Source organism: Cariama cristata, unplaced genomic scaffold (assembly GCF_000690535.1).
Source record: "Cariama cristata isolate BGI_N322 unplaced genomic scaffold, ASM69053v1 scaffold36581, whole genome shotgun sequence".
Lineage (NCBI taxonomy): Eukaryota > Metazoa > Chordata > Aves > Cariamiformes > Cariamidae > Cariama > Cariama cristata.
The window spans coordinates 16,230-34,666 of NW_009598224.1; the positions used below are offsets into that span (position 1 = coordinate 16,230).

The following is an 18,437-nucleotide window of genomic DNA, read 5'->3' on the forward strand; positions in this document are numbered from 1 at the left end:
TCTCACAAAATTATTTTGGTCAAGAAATGAAGCTTTGTAGTGTTACTTCTTGTTTAGAGCAAGTATGATTTTACTATGCATTCTCAATTTACAATAGAATTACTAATTTTACCGTGTTTGCTGTGCTGACAGCTATCATCTGAACTATCTATTTTACAGGAACCTTCTGATGCAGTGAATTCACTTAGTTTGCGCATTGACATTAGCCTTGCAAATCCTGGCTCCAGCCCAGTCCTTGATATATATTCTCCTGCATCTGTGGCCTACAGTGTAAGTATGCAGACTTTCTCTTGAAAAATGCATGGCTATACACATATCCACAATGTGTGGTGCCACAAACACCAAAGAGGTACACGCAAGTGAAAAGTGATGTTCTAGTTAAGTCACTGGGCTGAAAGCAGGCACCTGGGGGGGTTGTCTCCTTGTTCTTTTTATACCTTTGTCTGTATTGCATGGGCTTGCTTATGCACACACATCAGCCACCATGACGTGATAAGCATGTTGGTTGAGCCATGTCACTGTTGACGTGAACTTGTAGTTGATGGCAAAGATGAACTATTTTAGGTTAGTTTACCCTACAGTAAAAGAGCATGTAAGAGAGAGATGGAACCCCTTCAATTATATCACAATTGTTGTGGGTTAACAATAACCTGGCCGATCGTTCTTATGGATCAGTTGACATGCAGTAACATGTTACTCAGTGTTCACTTGTCAGAGTTTTTAATGCTTTTGAGAGGGATTTTCGTATCTGCAAACTAAGAATGTGCTTCACCTCAGTAGTATTTGCACTCTACTGTCTGTGTATATTTTTAAATTTGAACCCTGTCATTCAGGAAGTGTTTTTTGATTTCATAGATTCCTTTTATTAAAGACTGTGGTGAAGATGAACTTTGTATCTGTGATCTTGTTCTGAATGTTCAGCGGAAGGCAGATGATGGGTAAGAGCTGAATCAGTGGAATTGCTGGAGTCGGGTGTTCAGTTTTCACCAGTTGGTTTGTCTGTAGGCTTTGGATTGATTTCTAGATGAGAATGCCTTTCTAGCTCAACATCTACTTAGAAATAGCAGGGATTGAAAAAAAAAAGGCAAAAGCATTTCTGTCTAAATAATGAAGGAAACAGAGGTATGATAGGAACACAGATATAGCAGTAGGAGTCTTGTAAGCTTAGACAAACCCAAGTTTTGGCACCTTAGGGATGAAGACACAGCGAGCTTTCAGAAGAATCATGTCTGGCTGGCTGCTGTTGGGGAAGAGTACACAGGGAGAGAAGCAGCAGTTGCAGCAGCTGTCTTGGTCCCTCCCGCGGGGAGCAGTGAGGATCCTGCAGCAGGCTGTGCCGCTGGGGAGCTGCGGTCAGCCGTTCCAGTGTGCTGAGGTCAGCATGTATTCTAAGTCCATATGGAGATACACACATGTAAAGTACGCAGAGAGACTGGGCTGCCTCTTCCTGGAGCTGCCATCTGGGTCTGCTGCCCACCTTTCCACCAGGGTACAGCCCTTGAAAATACCGCAAAGTTACTTTGACCATACATAATCAAGGTCCTGCACTTTAAGAAGACACTAATTCCTTTTGGTTTTAAGAAATAGCCTTACAGAGTTTCTTATGTCAAAGGGTTTAGAAAGCAGAGCGTTTAAGTGCGTATAACCTAGGAAATGTCTTGCTGTGCTTGTTATTTGTTGTTGGCTACAGGCAATGCATTTTCATGATCCACAGCTGTTCTAGTACCTCTGTTTACAGCTATGGACTTTATTTTTCAACAGCAAACAGCAGTTTGTTGTCAGCAGCAAAAACAGAAGATTAACATTCAATGTGAAATTGAGAAATAAAAAGGAAAATGCATATAACACCAGAATCCAGGCTACATTTTCAGACAACTTGTTTTTTGCTTCTTCGTCTTTACCGGTACGTTATACCAAACTTCACTGTTTCTGTTACTGCCACTGATTTTTGAGGTTCTCGGAGAAATATTTTTTTTCTTTCTTTCTAGTAGTGCCTATCCAAGGAAAGAATGTGTGTGCAAACCAGTGTCCCAATTTATTTTCTTGGATACCAGAATTACTCCCTTCAGGATATCGGTTTGTTTAGGTCAAAGAGAGACACTGCCAGCTCAGGATAGATGTTAGCAATCTGTTGGGTTTGACCTCACCTCAGTATTTCTGTCATCTTTTCCTCACTTCAGGCCTTGGCACCCGCATCTTCTGCTTGACTCCTGACAACATGCCTGAATGCAGTTGCTGTGCCACAAGGAATTTGTATTTGATAAATCAAGCATGCAGCATCAGTGATACAGCCTTATAGCACAGACTTTGGATTTAGAAATAGTGTTACTGCCAAGGCCGTGTGTTCCAGCTAGACAGTTAATCAGATTGAAATGATTGCTACAGCAGAAGCTCTTCTAATGAATTTTGTCTCAGAAAAGGGAAAAGACAGGAATTATACATCCTATTTTGGGGAATGCAGTAAATCTATAATCTCAACTGTTGCTCCCAAAGAATTAATGAGGGATGAAATCCAGACTTCAGTGCTTGGCTTGTGTGGTCAGACCACTACTGGAGAGATGCGTGATAATCGTAGGAGTGAAGTAAAGAGCAAACTCTATACTGAAGGGAGAGGAGGGATAGGAGCATTCATCACTACCCAAGAGCAGAATTTTCCTGAACAATGAACTGGCAGAAGTACTCCACACAGCACTGAGGGTGTCCCTCTACCTCCCCATCCTGTTGTGCAGCAAAATTGCTCGTTCCACTCATGCCAAAAAACCACACTGGAGCTAGGATTTTCTTTTGCTTTGAAAGCCCATTTGCTTAGAAGTGTTTCAGCCTGCAAGTGAAGCTTTTGAGCAAAAATGTGCCTGCTTCAAAGCAGGAAGAGAAGCATAAGCTGAGAATGTTTGGGTGTTGTTTTGTTGTTTTTCTTTTTTTGTAGCATAATTCATGAATATAAATGTCTGCTAGAGGTGCTTGTAACAAAAGACAGAACATTTTAATGAGTTCTTTTCAAAGTGATGATAACTGGCTATGGTCTATGAGTTCATCTTCAATGTAGGACAATCACATCCTAAATATTCTGCAAAGCAGTAAATAAACTCTAATGTATTGTAGATTTTCCTACAAAAAGTATGACAGAGTTCCCCTCTGCACACTAACTTCTACAGTGAGAGCACTTAACTAACTCTAAGGTCGTGTAAATGTGTCTGCAAAGGTTCTGTACAAATGCTGTAAAAAAGCACTGTCAGAGTTAATGCTGGAGGTGGCCTGTGCTCTCTAGCCTCTATTCCTTCTTCCAAGCCCAGCACGAAATTCTAACAAGATCATTGCAACTCACAAGAAATTGCATGGGACTGGTCCTTGTCCCGCCTTTCTCCTGCCTCTCTTCTGGCCCTGCCTATGCCTCACCCATCTGCTGCATCTCTAGGAATTACTGCTGTTAACACCTAACTCCTTAGCATAATACGTGTCCTGTTGAAGATGAAGACCAGGAACTTCATCTCTGCTTTATCAAAATCTGATATTAAGATAACTTTTCTGTCTGTTTCCTCTGCAGAGTGATGGGACTGAAGTGTCATGTCAGACAGGAACAGCACAAAGTACAGTCATTTGCCAAATAAGCTATCCTGTTTTCAGAACGGGACAACAGGTACGGCTAGCATGTTTAAATGACCTTGAATGATACCCCAAAGCCTTTTTGTTGTTGTTTTCCCCTAAACCTGCATTTACTGCTGGTGAAGTTTTCTTAGATGTGGCAACAGTTAACTTCCCTTTGGGTTTCAGAGGCATTAAAAGAAGCAAACTAAGGGCTAAACTTTTGTGACTCCCTGCCAGATTAAAGGAAAAAAGGCTCTTGAAGCACATTTGTCCCTACCCACAACTTTCAAATGCTACCATAGCTTTGTGACTCTTGGACGGTGAGGGCTGGGGGCAGAAGCAGAGAGGATCATGCGTAGCCTCCTGGGCACTGAGCACAATTCCCCTCAAACCCCTCCCGCTGCGTGAACCTGGGGTAGGTCCCTCTCTTGCTCCCTGAATCTCTCCAAGAAAGCGATGTTGCCTTGAGAGGAGAAGGGTGGGCCATACAGCCCTAGGATAGACCGTGTATCCTTTTTCTCATACATTGTATAAGTCTCAGGATACCCATGGCTTTATGGAACTTCATCTCTTACTCCTCAAGGGCAGAATAGAAATAAGCTTCCAGTCTCTAACACAATCAACTGCAGCAATGAGAAACTTGTTAGAAAGAATAGAAACATGACATTCTGTGGTAGGGGGAGCAAAATCAAAAGAACTAATTATATATAAAAAGTTAAGTTTATTCTGAATTTGTAATGGCATTGGTCAAAGCGGACCTGTTGGAACGAATGGAATAAAAGAGTGAATACAAAGCTTGTGTTAGTGCTACTGTTTAAAAGCATGTAATTGAAGCAATCCTGAACACCTTTTGGTGCAGCTTGTAGCTAGTTATACAAAATTTAAATATGCAAGTAGCTCATGTTTATGTAACAATGCCAATTTGCAGGGGAGAGCAAGAACAAAGTAATTCTGGAGTATTAGAAATTACTGAAATATTACCCAGAAATCAGTGGAGAATTCAGATACAGAAGGCAATTCTAGATTGTTGCACACACGAATAATGACGTTGCCATTGAGAAGTCCTTTGGACGTTGTACCATCAGTTGATTTACCATGTGTTCCTTGTCCCTTCCATAGGTATCCTTTGATATTAGTTTTGATTTCAACCTGAAAAATCTTCAGAATGTGGCAGTTCTAAGTTTTCATGCGTTGAGGTAAAGTATATAATCATATGAAAGTAAGTTAGCTATTAATACCTTATTTGTATAAAATAATAACACCTGACTTAAATGTGTTTTGATGAACAGTGAAAGTAAGGAAGAGCAAGAATTGGACAACCAGGTCAGCTTATCAATTCCTTTGCGATATGATGCAGAAATTCACTTCACAAGGTATGCTGAATAATGTAAAGAGTCATTTTGCCAAGGTGTTTGAATATAGTAACAATCTTGAAAAGCCACTGTAAAGATAGTGAAACTTTGTTTTCATTTTGGAAGTCATAAGAAATTCCCACTTCATCAACAGTAGCAGAGTTTTGTGTTCTTCCAATAATCTTACGTGTAAAAAATTACGGAATGTTAAGTAAGAAATAGTGGATCTATGTTTACCTCTGCACAATTGTTACAGATGCTCACATGAATGGAAGTGGTATAAGAACGAAAGAGTTCTTGTGGTTTTGATATTATAATTAGTATATACTATATAATAAGGTTGGGCCTCTGAGCTCCAATGCAGTGATATTGGATCAAATCTGGACTTAAAGTGATCAAAACTAAACAAAAGAAAAACAACAACAACAAGAAAAAAAAAAGCCTCAGCCCAAGTGCTCACCAAATGGGAGGGAAGAAAAAGAAAACAAATAGTTATGGTCATATCTAAAAAAAAAATGTAAACTCTTGTTAGCAGTTTGAGGTAAAGATTTGAACTAAAATGTGAGGTGCCATGTGGCAGACTTCCCCTTGCTGCAGCTGCGTTGGCATCAGCATCCGCACACCGGGCTTTCCCATGAGCCTGCCCAGGGACTCTGGCTCACACTTTCCCCTCCCATCCTCGTGTCAGCCCTCTCCCCTCCCCACAGAAGGCAGGTCGGGGCTGTTACAAGAGGGACCCTTTACCCTGGGAAGGGCAGTTTGCAAGCAGAGGCAGCTGGGCGGGCAGGGTGAGAGAGACAGACAAAAATCCCTTTAAGAGTCGTCTTCATATCATGCCCTTGAAACCTCTTCTCTTCAGCCCTAGAAATCCCTGGTGATTTGGGATGCACTGAAACAGTAATTAGCCTGTTACTGTTCCAAACAAGAATTATTTCATTTGCAGTTTAACTTAAATTAGAACTGAAACAAAACTATACTGGTTTGACTCTTGGATCAAGATAGGATATTTTATTTTCCATAAAAGAAAAGACTTGTTTGTCTTTCCCAATTACTGAATTTCTAGGATAAACTACATGTAGTTACATTTGATGCACTTGGTCACCAATTCTTGATGAAAAAATGCTTTTGTATCCTGAAGCATTCCAAAATTCGTAAATATAAACTGATAGAAAATAAATAGTAATTATTCAAAGAATGACAGAAATTTGAAAAAGAGGAAGCTGCTTTAAAATGCACAGCAACATTGAATTCGGGAAATGAATATTGAAAGATCACCACAACTACAAGAACCGTTGGATGCGTAGAATGATCTGAGCTGGAACAGGGACCACAGTACAGAAGATTAGTTTAATAACCTGCTTTGCAGCAGCAGTTTCAGACTATTCAGAGGCCCTGCATTCACCATGGCTAAGTGCACCAACTCTGGAGTCATGCAGAATTTTTCAGATTATTTTAATTGCAGAGAAGCATTTGAGTCAGCATTGCAAGTTCTTCCAGATCCCTCAGAAAGTTGCATAAGACCTCAGCAGAAGTGGAGTGTTTGTTACTGAAGTTAGCAGCAGCATAGAGACTACAGGAGCAGCTGACTAGGGGGCTAGCACAGGAACTTAAGCAGCCTCCTAGGAAACTGAGATGGTGCAAACTTGAATCAGCAAATTTAATCAGCTGAGAAATATGAACAGAAACTCAGTGCTTCAGAAGAGGCCAGGCATGGAGTCTATAAAAGAGTTACTCAAGGAAATACAAGGATTTGAATTCAGGTGCATCTCCTGAGTATGAGAAAATGCAATTTCACATGCAAGTGAAGGCATGAAGGAATCCCTAATGCCAGAAAAGGATTAGTTATTCTTGGAGATGAATCAATTTAAAAGAACTAAAGGAAATACCTATTAAGCCAAGGTATAATTTTAAATGCTTTCCTTGGAGTTAGCTCATTTTTGTACTCTTCCACTTAGGAAATATCTAGCTGGAGATATGTCCTTCTGAAGGCAGGTAATATAGACAAGGAGCAACCTCTTAAAATACAAGGGTTGAGAAAAAAACTGTTGTCTTCCTGAAGTGAAGGGAAAATCTCCTAATCTGAGTTTCTGGGAGAAGAGGTGGGACTCACTCTTACCAGTGACTCCTGCAGGGACAAGGAAGCTGATACTGCACATCCTGGATGGACCGGAGATTGAGCAATAAGGAAGCAGAAAATGCATCACATGGGTTTTCCTAGGGGTCCTTGTGAGGAGGCCCTTCAAGGAAAGGGCTCATAGGAGGAAGTATCAAGGATCAAAAAGGATCCATGATGGAGTATGGAAGAGCACAACTGATCAGAAAGACCTCTGTGAGACTGCACACGTGTTAATTTGGGATTGTATGCAGATTAAACCAGATTAAACAAGGAGAGTGGCACTGGTGAGGAGGATGGATTTGCACCTTGTGCTACAGAAACAGCTGATGTAGGAATCATGACAGCCTCTGGTCCTTGTTAACTCACTCCCTCATTTACTTTTTGGCTGCTCAAATTAGCCTTCTAATGAAAGCTAATGATGAAAAGCAGACACAGTTCTGGGATGGTTCAGAAAAAAAAACAGGTACCACATGGATGCAATGCACTATGCAGGGATGCTTTCATTGCCTTTGAGGATGGTCCTAGCTGGCTGATCCCCTCAAGCACTCACGGGCCCTCGCACCATGTCCTTCCACTACACACCTGTAATTTCATGCTGTGGTGGACTGCAACCATCCTCATGTTACTTAGGAAATTTTGAATTTTGAAACCCGTAAATACTAAAGAAAGTGGCCCAGAAGAGACTGAAGGCTACATGCTATTTACCATTCACACAAGCAAGGTGCTGTGTGTTTCCACACCCAGGCAGTGTGGAAACAAGCCTGCCTGTGGTCTATGGCATTGGGCCCCAGATCTCCCTTGGAGTCTGTTGGTATTCGCTGTTATAGGCGTACTAAGGGGGACCATCAGGCGGCCCTTTCTGAGGCAGGAGACCACTGCCAGGCTGAAAGTCACAGTTTGTGCCCAGGAGAGAAGCCTGCAGTGTGCCACTGAAACACCACAGGGTGCAGGAAGCTGAGCGGAGCCTACATCTCACAGCCCTCCTATCTTACCTTCACATGCTCGCTCTGGCTCTGGGCTTCAGTACACTATGTATTTTCTTATCCAACTTTGTTAAATTCAAACAGCAGTACAAGTGACTGATTTTTCCTCTGACTGTACTTCTGACCTGTTTCACAAAGGCGCATCTAGTAACATATGTTTTCAAAACAGCTGCCAAATTGAAATGTATTGTTTTATGGTTGTTATCTAGGCTTGCCAACATCAACTTTTATGAAGTATATTCTGGTCGTAGCATTCCTTCCACTGTGAATAATTTTGAAGATATTGGCCCCATGTTCAACTTCTCAGTTAAGGTTAGTACAAGTTTCTGGTTCTGGTTCGAGAAGCTTCCTTACCTCCTCCTGTAGCCTGGTCCCAAAACATAATTGAAAAAACATTCCTGATTTCACTGTCTGATTTTGATGCTTTTGAATCAGTCAGGTAAGAAAAACAAATTTCAAATAGCTGGAGGATAACTGCTTATAGTCTTTATGAGGTTAAGGATGAAATTTGCACTTACTGCACAAGTAGAACAGGGAAGGGATTAGTCCTGCACTGTTTACATATTTAGTAGATGGTTAATGCTTTAACTTTAGGCGAACTTAAGACTGTTTTTTCACAGACTGTGTTTGTCTTCTGCCAGCTTGACAAAGGAAAACAAGTCTTTGCAGGCTTGGACTTTGAAACTTGAAGTTTGACAAGGGTTAAGTGCTCAAACCAGATGAAGAACCAGCTAGATCATAGCATTTATTACATAACTCAGAAAAACTTAGATCCAAATATGCAACGTGGAAGAAACTTAGATTATGTTCCATTTACATTCTTGTAACTGCTACTCTAAAGGACTAAATAACAGGCTTATTGGCTGTGGCAGAATATTTGCTTTTCAAAACTTATTTCATGCAGTTAATACGAGCTTTGCTATGGAAACAGACAAGGACCTGAAGCTATACAGTACACTTTCTGCTTTACTATTGGCATAAAGTAATTACTACCCTAGTAAGTGTCTTAGTACAAAAAACATTGATGCAAAAGGAGTCCAGTTCTTCCACACTGATCCATGATTTCTGATTTTCTTGCTATATCAAATAATTTATGCATATGTAAGTATAGCTACCTGAATTAATTGTGAGTTATTTGCTTTGCAGGTAACAACAGGAAGTATTCCAGTAAAGATGGCATCTGTAAAAATCTGTCTTCCAGAACTGACCAGCAAAGATAACCCACTGATGTACGTAACTGCAGTCACCACAGATCAGGTGAAGAACTGAATTACATGAACTGCCGTGTTTTGGGATTTAATCAGTATCATAAACATCAATTATTTCCCTCATAGTATGGCTGAGGTTCAGAGAATCTATGCCCTTTCTCTTTGTCCCTTCCTCATAAAGGGAAGGGGGAGGACCATGATGTCAGCAGTACACTAGTATACTACTTGGCAGATGTGGATTACTTTACGGTCCATGGCTGACTTTTCATATGACTCTGGAACTCTTCAGCTAGGTCCTTCTCTAAGTTCCTGGGAAGGATATAGTAAAAATGGAATTTTTAGATCAGGACAAAAAAAAGACGCGCGGGCTGGGGGGGGGGGGGGGGCGGGAAAATACTGTAAGAGCCGTTTAATTCTGACCAAAACCACATACATTCTCTTAGTTTCCTAAAGTATCCAGTGTTGCATAATTCACAATCTAGCCTTTCCCAGCCACCATCTCATCCCAGAAATTATCTGTATAATTAAATATTATTATATTGTTCTATTATTGTTGTTATTATTATGAAACATATTATAATGATAAATATAAACTCCTGAGTATAATGTAATCCAGTTTCATTCCTGCCATCTTTCCTAGGCCAGAGGTGTTACTTGTCAAGCTCAGATAAATCCACTGCAAATAGGGAAAAGACCTTATTCTGCATCTTTCACAAAAGAGAACTTCAGAGCTTCCAAAGAGCTGGTGAGTAAGACTCAGGGCTGCAGTACCACAGGACAGGGGCACAGAGCTGATCCTTACGAGCCCATTGCTGTACCTGTGTGGATAGCTGTGGAGGGGGTGGCATTCCTCATTCACAGCGCAGGAGTGCAGCCTATGAATGTTCTCACACATACTGCATCTGCCTTAGATAAAAGAAAAGGTGCATGTTCTTCACAGTGTGCACGCACTTAATTTGTGTGCACAGAATGGCAAAGGCAAGGGCAAAAAATCTGGATGTTAAAAGAACATTTGTTAAAGTGTATTTTTAATGCATGCTGTTGCCTCTCCTTGCCGTTTCCCCTGGAAGAACTGTAAGAATGTAAAGTGCAGTACCATCGCATGCAGACTGGAAGACCTCATGCTGAAGGGAGAGTACGTTGTGAACGTGTCCACCCGAATCTGGAATGGAACCTTTGCTGCTGTGAGTATCAGCTGCATCTTCATGAAGGATCCAATACTCAAATACTTCCTAACTTCTGATATTTTTCAAAGTTCAGTAAAGAGACCTTCCAATCTAGAAAGACCTTCCTTTACATCGTTGTGTGTGTTTTTCCAGATTGAAAACTAGAATCTAAGAGTAAAGTAAGTAGTGAGGCTGCATAGTGGAGCTGATAACCTTCAGTCCAGTACAAAATCTAAGAAAACTGTGATAATGCAATCTTCCCAGCTGAAAAAATACATTTTCTGTGTCTGTTAAATTCATTCAAGGAGAACTACAGTTTCCACAAAAGTCAACATAGGACAGCAGAGTACAGTATCATCATAGCCTGGAAAATAATGTTGCTTTTAGCTTTTGAACATCACAGCCTACATAGTGATCATATTAAGTCACATCAAAATATCAGAAGCCTGTTAGTGCTGCCAGTTATATTTGTCAGAGAAGGTGTGGAAATATTTTTAATTGATTTTTTTTGTTTTTATCAGAGTTGGTGTCAAGGAAACAATCCTTGCTTAAAGACCTACAGGTTGCTTAAAAATATCCATCAATAATATCTTGACTTTCCCATTTTAAATCACCATGTGTTCTCCAGGATATAACTCATGAATTACCACATTTTTAAAATGAGACCATGTTTTCTTCTTAGCTAGGCAACTAACCAAACTGTCTTGGAGTCCTGGGTTTGCCTAGAGCATCAGGAACATGACGCAGTCTCTTTAGTTTGTCTGGCAAGTCTTATGGCAGGTATTGACATTTAACAGCAGGGCTGTTGTCAGCTTTAGCATTCAGCTCTTAAAAGGTCAGGTTAATAATGTAATATACTTATGCAACTGTGTGAAGGAAAGCATCTGTCTGTCTTTAAAGTTTGTATTTTTCAAATCAGCTGGGTCAAGACCACTTGTTAGTGCTGTCAGGTACACAGAAAGTGGAGACCTGAACAAAAGCTTGCTACCCTTGCAAGAAAGTGAGTGGAAATAATTTGTTTACCACTGCATGATGGGAAGGAAAGATTGCATGTCAAAGTTTCCCTCTCATCTCCCATTTTATTATTTTATATTTGATTACTAATGTTCAGGTGCAAATAATCTTGTAAGCACTCAATAATGCACATAATCAGCCTTTTTATTTAGTAGCAATCAGTCATTGTCCAAGAAGGGGATAGCAGGCTTGCCAGTACCTGCTAAGCAAAGCAAAGAAAGATGTGTTTAGGAATTAAGGAGATGCTTTGAATAGTGCTCAGGCAGGCTTCTAAACATTTAGGAGTGCAGGACAGACCACTTGGGTAGATGATAACTGTATGCTGCAGGGACGGTCAATTCAGCGTGCGCACCCACAGATGCTTACGTTCCCTGTGTCAAGCCCACCATACCTGGCCTCGCCACAGAGAAATGGGTGAGGAGGCCAAATGACAGAGCGAAGTGACAGAGCAGGTGTTGCATTTGGTACGGCTGGCAAGTGCTGCTATGCTCCCACAAACCTGAGGCCATTCCCGGTGGTGCCGTAGGAAATGGGGCTCTCCATGCCTGCCGCACAGGGAGAGGAGCAGCGGTGAGCTGGCAGCGTCTGCACAGCCATGTTCCTCTCCTCTCGACACATGCACAGAGGGAAGTGGGGTCTGGCACAAGGTCCCTCTTCAGACTGGAATTGGCTTAAGATTTTTTTGTCATCATCTTTGTTTAAGCTGAGGGAGCGATGTCAGAATTTGAGCAGTGGAGAGGAACAGATAGTGATAGGAAAAAATAAATGGGGAAAAACAGAAGCATTGCATTGAGGTGAGGGGGGGAAAAAAGGAAAGAACATCCAGTTTCCATTTCTTTCAAAGGCCAGAGATATATCCCCATCTGTCTTTCGTTGCTGAGCTATTTCTCCTTTTTTCACTGTTATTTTTCCTCCATCTCTTCCCTGCTAGAAGCAGTGACAGCTTTGAAATAACTATAAAAATGGATACATAATCAACTCCTTCTGTTTTGCTTGAACTATATGTTGAAAAAAAACCAAAACATGTTCTCCAGTTTCATTGCTAATAAGTAAGAACAGCAAAATTAAGTCTGGATTACTGATACATTATTACTTTCACAGTCACGTTAGCTTGGGACAAATAAAAATATAATTTTAATTTTCTTAATACTGTGATTTTTTTTTCTGGTTCTGAAGTCTTCATTTCAAAGCAAGAGAATTATTTTAGGATTTCTACTTTCTAATCAATTTGCCCTGTAATACAGCTTTACAGTTTTTTTTAATCTTCTCTTTCAGTTAACTTTCCAGACATTACAACTCTCTGCAGAGGCAAAAATCGATACGCATAACCCCGAGTTATTTGTAATTGGAGAGAATACCCTAACTGTAAGTGATAGATAAATATATTTTTTCAACTTCTCTTTTACTGTATTAAAATGATAATATTTAATTTTCAGTGTCCTTTAGGAGTACATAGCAAATTACGAACTCTGATGACATTTGATTATGTTGAACTAAGGTATCCTTTTGGCTATATATAACCTCCCTTAAGTTACTAAAACGTTTTCATTTCAGCCAACTGCTACATAAACCAGACCTAGTTAAAATCTGTAGATCCAAAATAGACTGTAGAACTATCAGCAAAACTCAGTTAAAAACTTCTGAAATTCATTTAGCTTCTTGTTCATGAAAACATCAAAATTTGGACTTCTTTCTGCAACAGAACTAATTGTTGTAGATAAATAAGCTCTGGGAAACATTTTCACAAATCTGATTTATACTCTTACTTCTGTAAGTGTATTTGGTTTGATGTTTGTAGACAGATGTTTGGCACAGGTCTCCAGCAAATATGCTTAATCTCATTTGTAAAGGAATGTGGACTGTTTTTTGCATTTGGAATGGCTGTCATATGGACAATATGGACACAGCTGATCTCAAGAAAAGTCTCCAAGCCACTGCTTTATTATTGTAGAATCCTTCTCCCAAGCTTTCCATCTGCTATATACAAACATAAACAACGCTTAAAGAATATATTAGGGCTGTGGTGCTGTTGTAATAAAAAGATACCTTGTTCTCTTGCCCTATCTGGAGAGGAACGCGCTTCCATTTGCAATACTAAGTTTAGATTTATTTTTACAGGATTTACCAGCCTGTTTTATCCGTAAAAATAACCAAGGCCATTGGAGACCAAAATGCAAGTTAGTAAGCGAGTAAAATATCCATGCAAGCGTGCATCATAGCCCATTCACAGGCAATGGAAAATTCAGTTAAACGTGTACGAAGGTGGTTATTCATTGATTATCTCAATGTGGAAATAAGACCGTAATTTGGTACTAGTTTTTTTTCATTGTTTTCTCATGGATCACTCCCATTTCTTGTGAAGAACCTCTAAATAGATGCATTTGTATTCAGGGGAACCTCTAGTGCCTGAAGAAGCAAAGAGAATATATGTGCAGTTCTAGCAATAATGCCATGTTTTTGCAGAAAAATTACATGCCTGTATTTGAAGTGTGCTGAGTGCCTCAGCTTTGTGACATGGTATTATTTCTGCCAGGAGATGAAACTCATTAATACACAATGTAAATATTTCAGTTAATTGCACAAGCTTTTTAGGTAGCTCATAAACCATGTATTACTAGGTATTCTTCCACAGTTGGAGCATGATACTGCCAAACTGACATTACCAGCAGTTATGTTGGTGATTTCAGGAGAACCAGAATTTAATTATTCAAATGACTGTTGACTAAGTCAGTTGAGAAATAAAAGGTGATTCCTTAGCCAGCCATTGAAACGTCTGCAGCTGGGACTTTTATAGCTCTGAGGCAGTGGCTGAATAGACCTGAAAGTTATCCACAGGGCTCCCAAGAAACACAATGGCTTTTGGTTGAGGCTTACAGCCTGACCCTTACTTGATAGCCTCTTGCCCTGTGAGAAATCTTGGAAAATGTGCCAGCTGGTGGAGGTACGCTGTCTCTAGGGCACTTCGGTGATGGCGTCAGTACCCAGCACTGCATATACTTCTTGGCAGGCCAGAAGTAACAGCCAGTTTTTGCCCTTCACACTTCCTTGGGAATACGACAGTGCAGACGCAATCTATTTCCCTACTTACCCTGTTATTTCAGAAGAGGGTGGTAGGATTCATCCAACTTAATATCTACATTAGTCATCTGCATCAGAGTTAGCCCTTCTATAAACCCTAATCCATAGAAAGAATAGGTATTTCTGAGATGCAATTCATCTCATGTTAAAGATGATCCTGAAAATAAGTAGGGTGAATTAGGCCCTAAAAGAGCCTTCCAGTGGAAGCCAAGGAACTATACTGTAGATATAACACTAGATGAGGTGAATCCCAGCCATGGTGTCTTACTGACCACAGTTTGACTTCAGGGAAGGTATTTGTTCTTAGGCATTGATTTACCTCTCCAACAGTGCCACTTCACTGTTAATCTAATGGAGAAAGCATTACTAGGCAAACTGCACGTACATATGAGATTGGTTCTTTAGTTTGGATCAGATGGGCTGCTGTGTATCCAAAGGAATTAACATTGCCTTGTGATGCTATGTGGGGAAGGTGCTTAGGTATCTTTGCGTAAAAGCTTTCAGATTTTTTCCAAGTTGGAAAGGACTGCCAGCTGGAGGACAGAACGTTAACCTGCTATAATCATCATTACGGCCATTCAGTTAGAAAATACACAAAGCCTCAGTGAAATGAATACACATAGCCACACCTAGCACAACATTGGAGCCTTCCAGGAGAAATTACTTAAATCACTGAGATGTCAGTCCAGTGCAAGTTTCCCAGAAAGCTTAAGATTAAATTACACCAGACAAATGCACTGAGCAAGCAACCCTGAGAAAGTAAATCAATGTGACTTCTTTCATCATGTTTCAGGAAGGAAAAAACCTTCATGGTAAATGCATGTTGTTCCAACGTTAATTCCAAAGATTTGACAGTTCATAAATATTACAACAATGTCCCCCTGAGCAACTATGTTATATGTAACTATATAGTTGGACATACCCAATCCAACTAGATAGGGTATCATCCGAAAACTAACTTCCAGACACTGTATGCTGTTCTGGGAGCTCTCTGGTATTCCCTGTAGATCAGGAAGCATACGTGGCATAAAACACTCCTGCTTGACCCATACATCTTACAGCAAATTCATGCAGTTGACTCAGAAGAACACAGAATAACATGAGAAGACCTAACAAGTTGTTAGTCGTTTCCCAGAAGGTAGAACAGCAGGCAAAGGAGACAGAGGTACCTGCCCAGCAGGAGGAGAGAAATTTCAGCAGACGCAGTGAGTGCATGATGGTGTCTGGCCTCCATGATTAGTATTGCCTCCTACAGCTGCCCACCGGAGGTAACAGGCTCTGACAACACTCGGTTGGAAGTACCTCTTCTCCAGCTGATGCAGCAGAAGTCTGTTTTGAGCAGATGGGGCTCTACACCAGGCTACTCCCCACCTGCATGTAAGCATGTCTGGTTTACCTAGTGATGGCATGTCCATGCATTATGGGAACAACTCTGAAAGACCTCCTGTTACTGGAGGGGCAGAAAGCTGGCAGGAAGAGATTGCTTCTCTGCCTGTTGTGTAAGACCAAGAGTGATGAGGGCCCCTAACCCCTAACTGGCACTGCCGTGTGCCATGGTGGTGCAACCAGATACCTGTGGACACCAGTGAAAGGGCTGTAATTGCCTGGTGTGTTCCAGTCATTGATCCTGGAATGTGTGCAGTCCAGCTATTCCTGATTAGTGAAGTATTTGTTTTACAAATTCTACTTTATGTGCCATTAACATTAACTCCTAATGTACAATCTCTCTGCTTTCAGATCCCAGTTACAATAATGAAGCCGGATGAGAAAGCTGAGATACCAGTTGGTGTTGTGATTGGCAGTATATTGGCTGGACTCCTCCTGCTGTTAGTATTGGTTGCCGTTTTGTGGAAAGTAAGTAGGTGTTTATATTCTTAAAAAGAAAAGCAGAAAGGGATAAATATGTTTGGGCTCTTTTCCTTGGAATGTCTCTTCTCTGGTGCTGAACAAAACTGCACATGCGGTTTGGTGGTACGAGTAACACCACATTGGCATTGCGCCATTGATGGAAGCATTTAGAAGGGCTTTAAAAATCAAAATTCTGAAGTGGGTCCTCATAGAAGTTGGCAACATGAACATGATAAATGTTTCCCATGGTTCAAAACAGGGGCTGTGGCATTTACTTTTTTCCTTTTGACACCGCCTGCCTCCTTCCATAACTCCCCAGATGGGCTCTGAACTCCCACAATATTCCCAGTAGGCAAGGCTGGGGATCAGAAGCAAGAAGGGAGAAGGTATACACTGCATGGACAAAAAGAGAACAGCAAAGGGTGACAGCAAAAAGTAATTTACAAAGGATACCTAGATTAAGGGGAGAGAAAAGTTTTTCAATATGGCAGGGCATTGGTGCTTGAAGGGCTCCTTGGCACACCAAGGCAACACGGCAATGCCTATATCTTGGCAGAGAGACAACTGGCTACTCAGCACTGCTGTTTTGGCATTTAGTTGCACCAGACAGGCGTTTAAGGCCCAGCTCCTTTCACTTTAGAGTTAGGAATTGTCTATAAATCTAACACTGTATCTGTGTGCATGTACACATGTGCATTTCTACCATCACACTATTTAGCTTAGCTGACAAATGTAACTATTGATGACTCATGCAATGTGGTGCTATTTTAATACTTCTCACAGCTTGGCTTCTTCAAGAGACAGTATGAGAAAATGACACAGGATATAGAAGATGTCGATGAAATTACAGAACTCACAAAGGACAAAGACTGAAGATGATGAGTTACGTGGATACAGAGAGGGGATCTGAGCCACCAACAGTAGTTGTTATCCAGTCGGTTGTTCAGCTGGAGTGCCTTAAAGCTTAGTAACACTTAAACATTTTTAATGGAAGTGTCTTGTTATAGATGAAAATATTTTACAGATTCTACTCTATTATAAGAGTAACTGCAGGACAGTTTGGTTTTTTTCAAAAATGATTTATAGTGCCTTTTCTTGTAAATTTTTGCCTTTTAAACAAACTTAGCCCGTAGAACTGGCAGGTCCGGAGTTTACAGTTAACATATTGTGCCAGCAACCCTTCTCCTGATCCACTGCAGAGTGAAACAGAGCAATTTATTTCAGATTATTGTGGAAGAGCATCAGTTCGTAATTCAGTTGACAAGTACCACATGTGTAAAGGACATTTTCTATTAAGTTGATGATGAATGTGTGGTGAATACTGCTTCCAGACTGAGAGAAGAAAACTCATTTTTTCATTGACTAGCTCCATCCTTATTGATTTAGAGAAATAATTTGCACCAGCAAGCCTTTGTCTTAATTAATCTATAAAGCGGGAACTGCATATGAAGATGTCTGTCTGGGTGCTACAGGACAACCGGATGGGCAAACTGTTCCAAAAGTTCACCACATTGCTTGCACTAAAGTCACAATTAAATTACTGAAGTACATTGTTTTGGGGAAATATTGCCAAATGGTATGTATAACTGCCTTCTGCGTACTTTCTCTCAGAGAAAAAAAGATGAACTTCATAATCACTTACAGCATGTTCTCTGCAACATTATGATTGGTTTTCAGATTTCATCTTGAGAAGCACTACCACTGCTGTTACACTGGGCTTTACGCTCGCAGTCCCTCTGACGTCAGTTTGGCTTTTGACGTAAATAGGGAAGACAGTCAAGATCTTGCCTTTAATTCTGTACTGAAAGATTCTGCGAGACTAAGAGGATGAAGTGAACTAAAGGGGATATGACTGAGGAAGTAGCATGTTAGGACAGAGGACAGTGAAGATCTAACCTCTGTAAATTGTTTACTGCACTTGTTTCTTTAGCATCTCGGTGCCCTCCAGACCAAAGTTCAGTAGGACCTCCTTACCTGTCACATTTTATTTGGTCCAACATGTTCATGTCTTGTTGAAGTTAACTTATGTTTTATACAGTAAAGTACTGTAGTGCTCTGGAGGGAGCTCTGAGCACAACACTTGGGTG

General features: G+C 40.7%; 1 protein-coding gene across 1 annotated transcript in view; it reads left to right on the plus strand.

The window, feature by feature from the left end:
* The window catches only part of ITGA2 (integrin, alpha 2 (CD49B, alpha 2 subunit of VLA-2 receptor)), a gene marked incomplete at its 5' end in the record, with an annotated part of 32,052 nt that extends 14,829 nt beyond the window's left edge, over positions 1-17,223 (plus strand). The window contains 13 exons of the mRNA XM_009709194.1: positions 160-270; positions 856-938; positions 1,762-1,903; positions 3,545-3,637; positions 4,705-4,781; positions 4,875-4,958; positions 8,246-8,348; positions 9,183-9,293; positions 9,885-9,989; positions 10,315-10,428; positions 12,700-12,789; positions 16,240-16,356; positions 17,134-17,223. Of these exons, the coding sequence (XP_009707496.1) occupies positions 160-270; positions 856-938; positions 1,762-1,903; positions 3,545-3,637; positions 4,705-4,781; positions 4,875-4,958; positions 8,246-8,348; positions 9,183-9,293; positions 9,885-9,989; positions 10,315-10,428; positions 12,700-12,789; positions 16,240-16,356; positions 17,134-17,223 (1,320 nt within the window). The remainder of the gene's footprint in view (positions 1-159; positions 271-855; positions 939-1,761; positions 1,904-3,544; positions 3,638-4,704; positions 4,782-4,874; positions 4,959-8,245; positions 8,349-9,182; positions 9,294-9,884; positions 9,990-10,314; positions 10,429-12,699; positions 12,790-16,239; positions 16,357-17,133) is intronic.
* Positions 17,224-18,437: the final 1,214 nt, after the last annotated feature.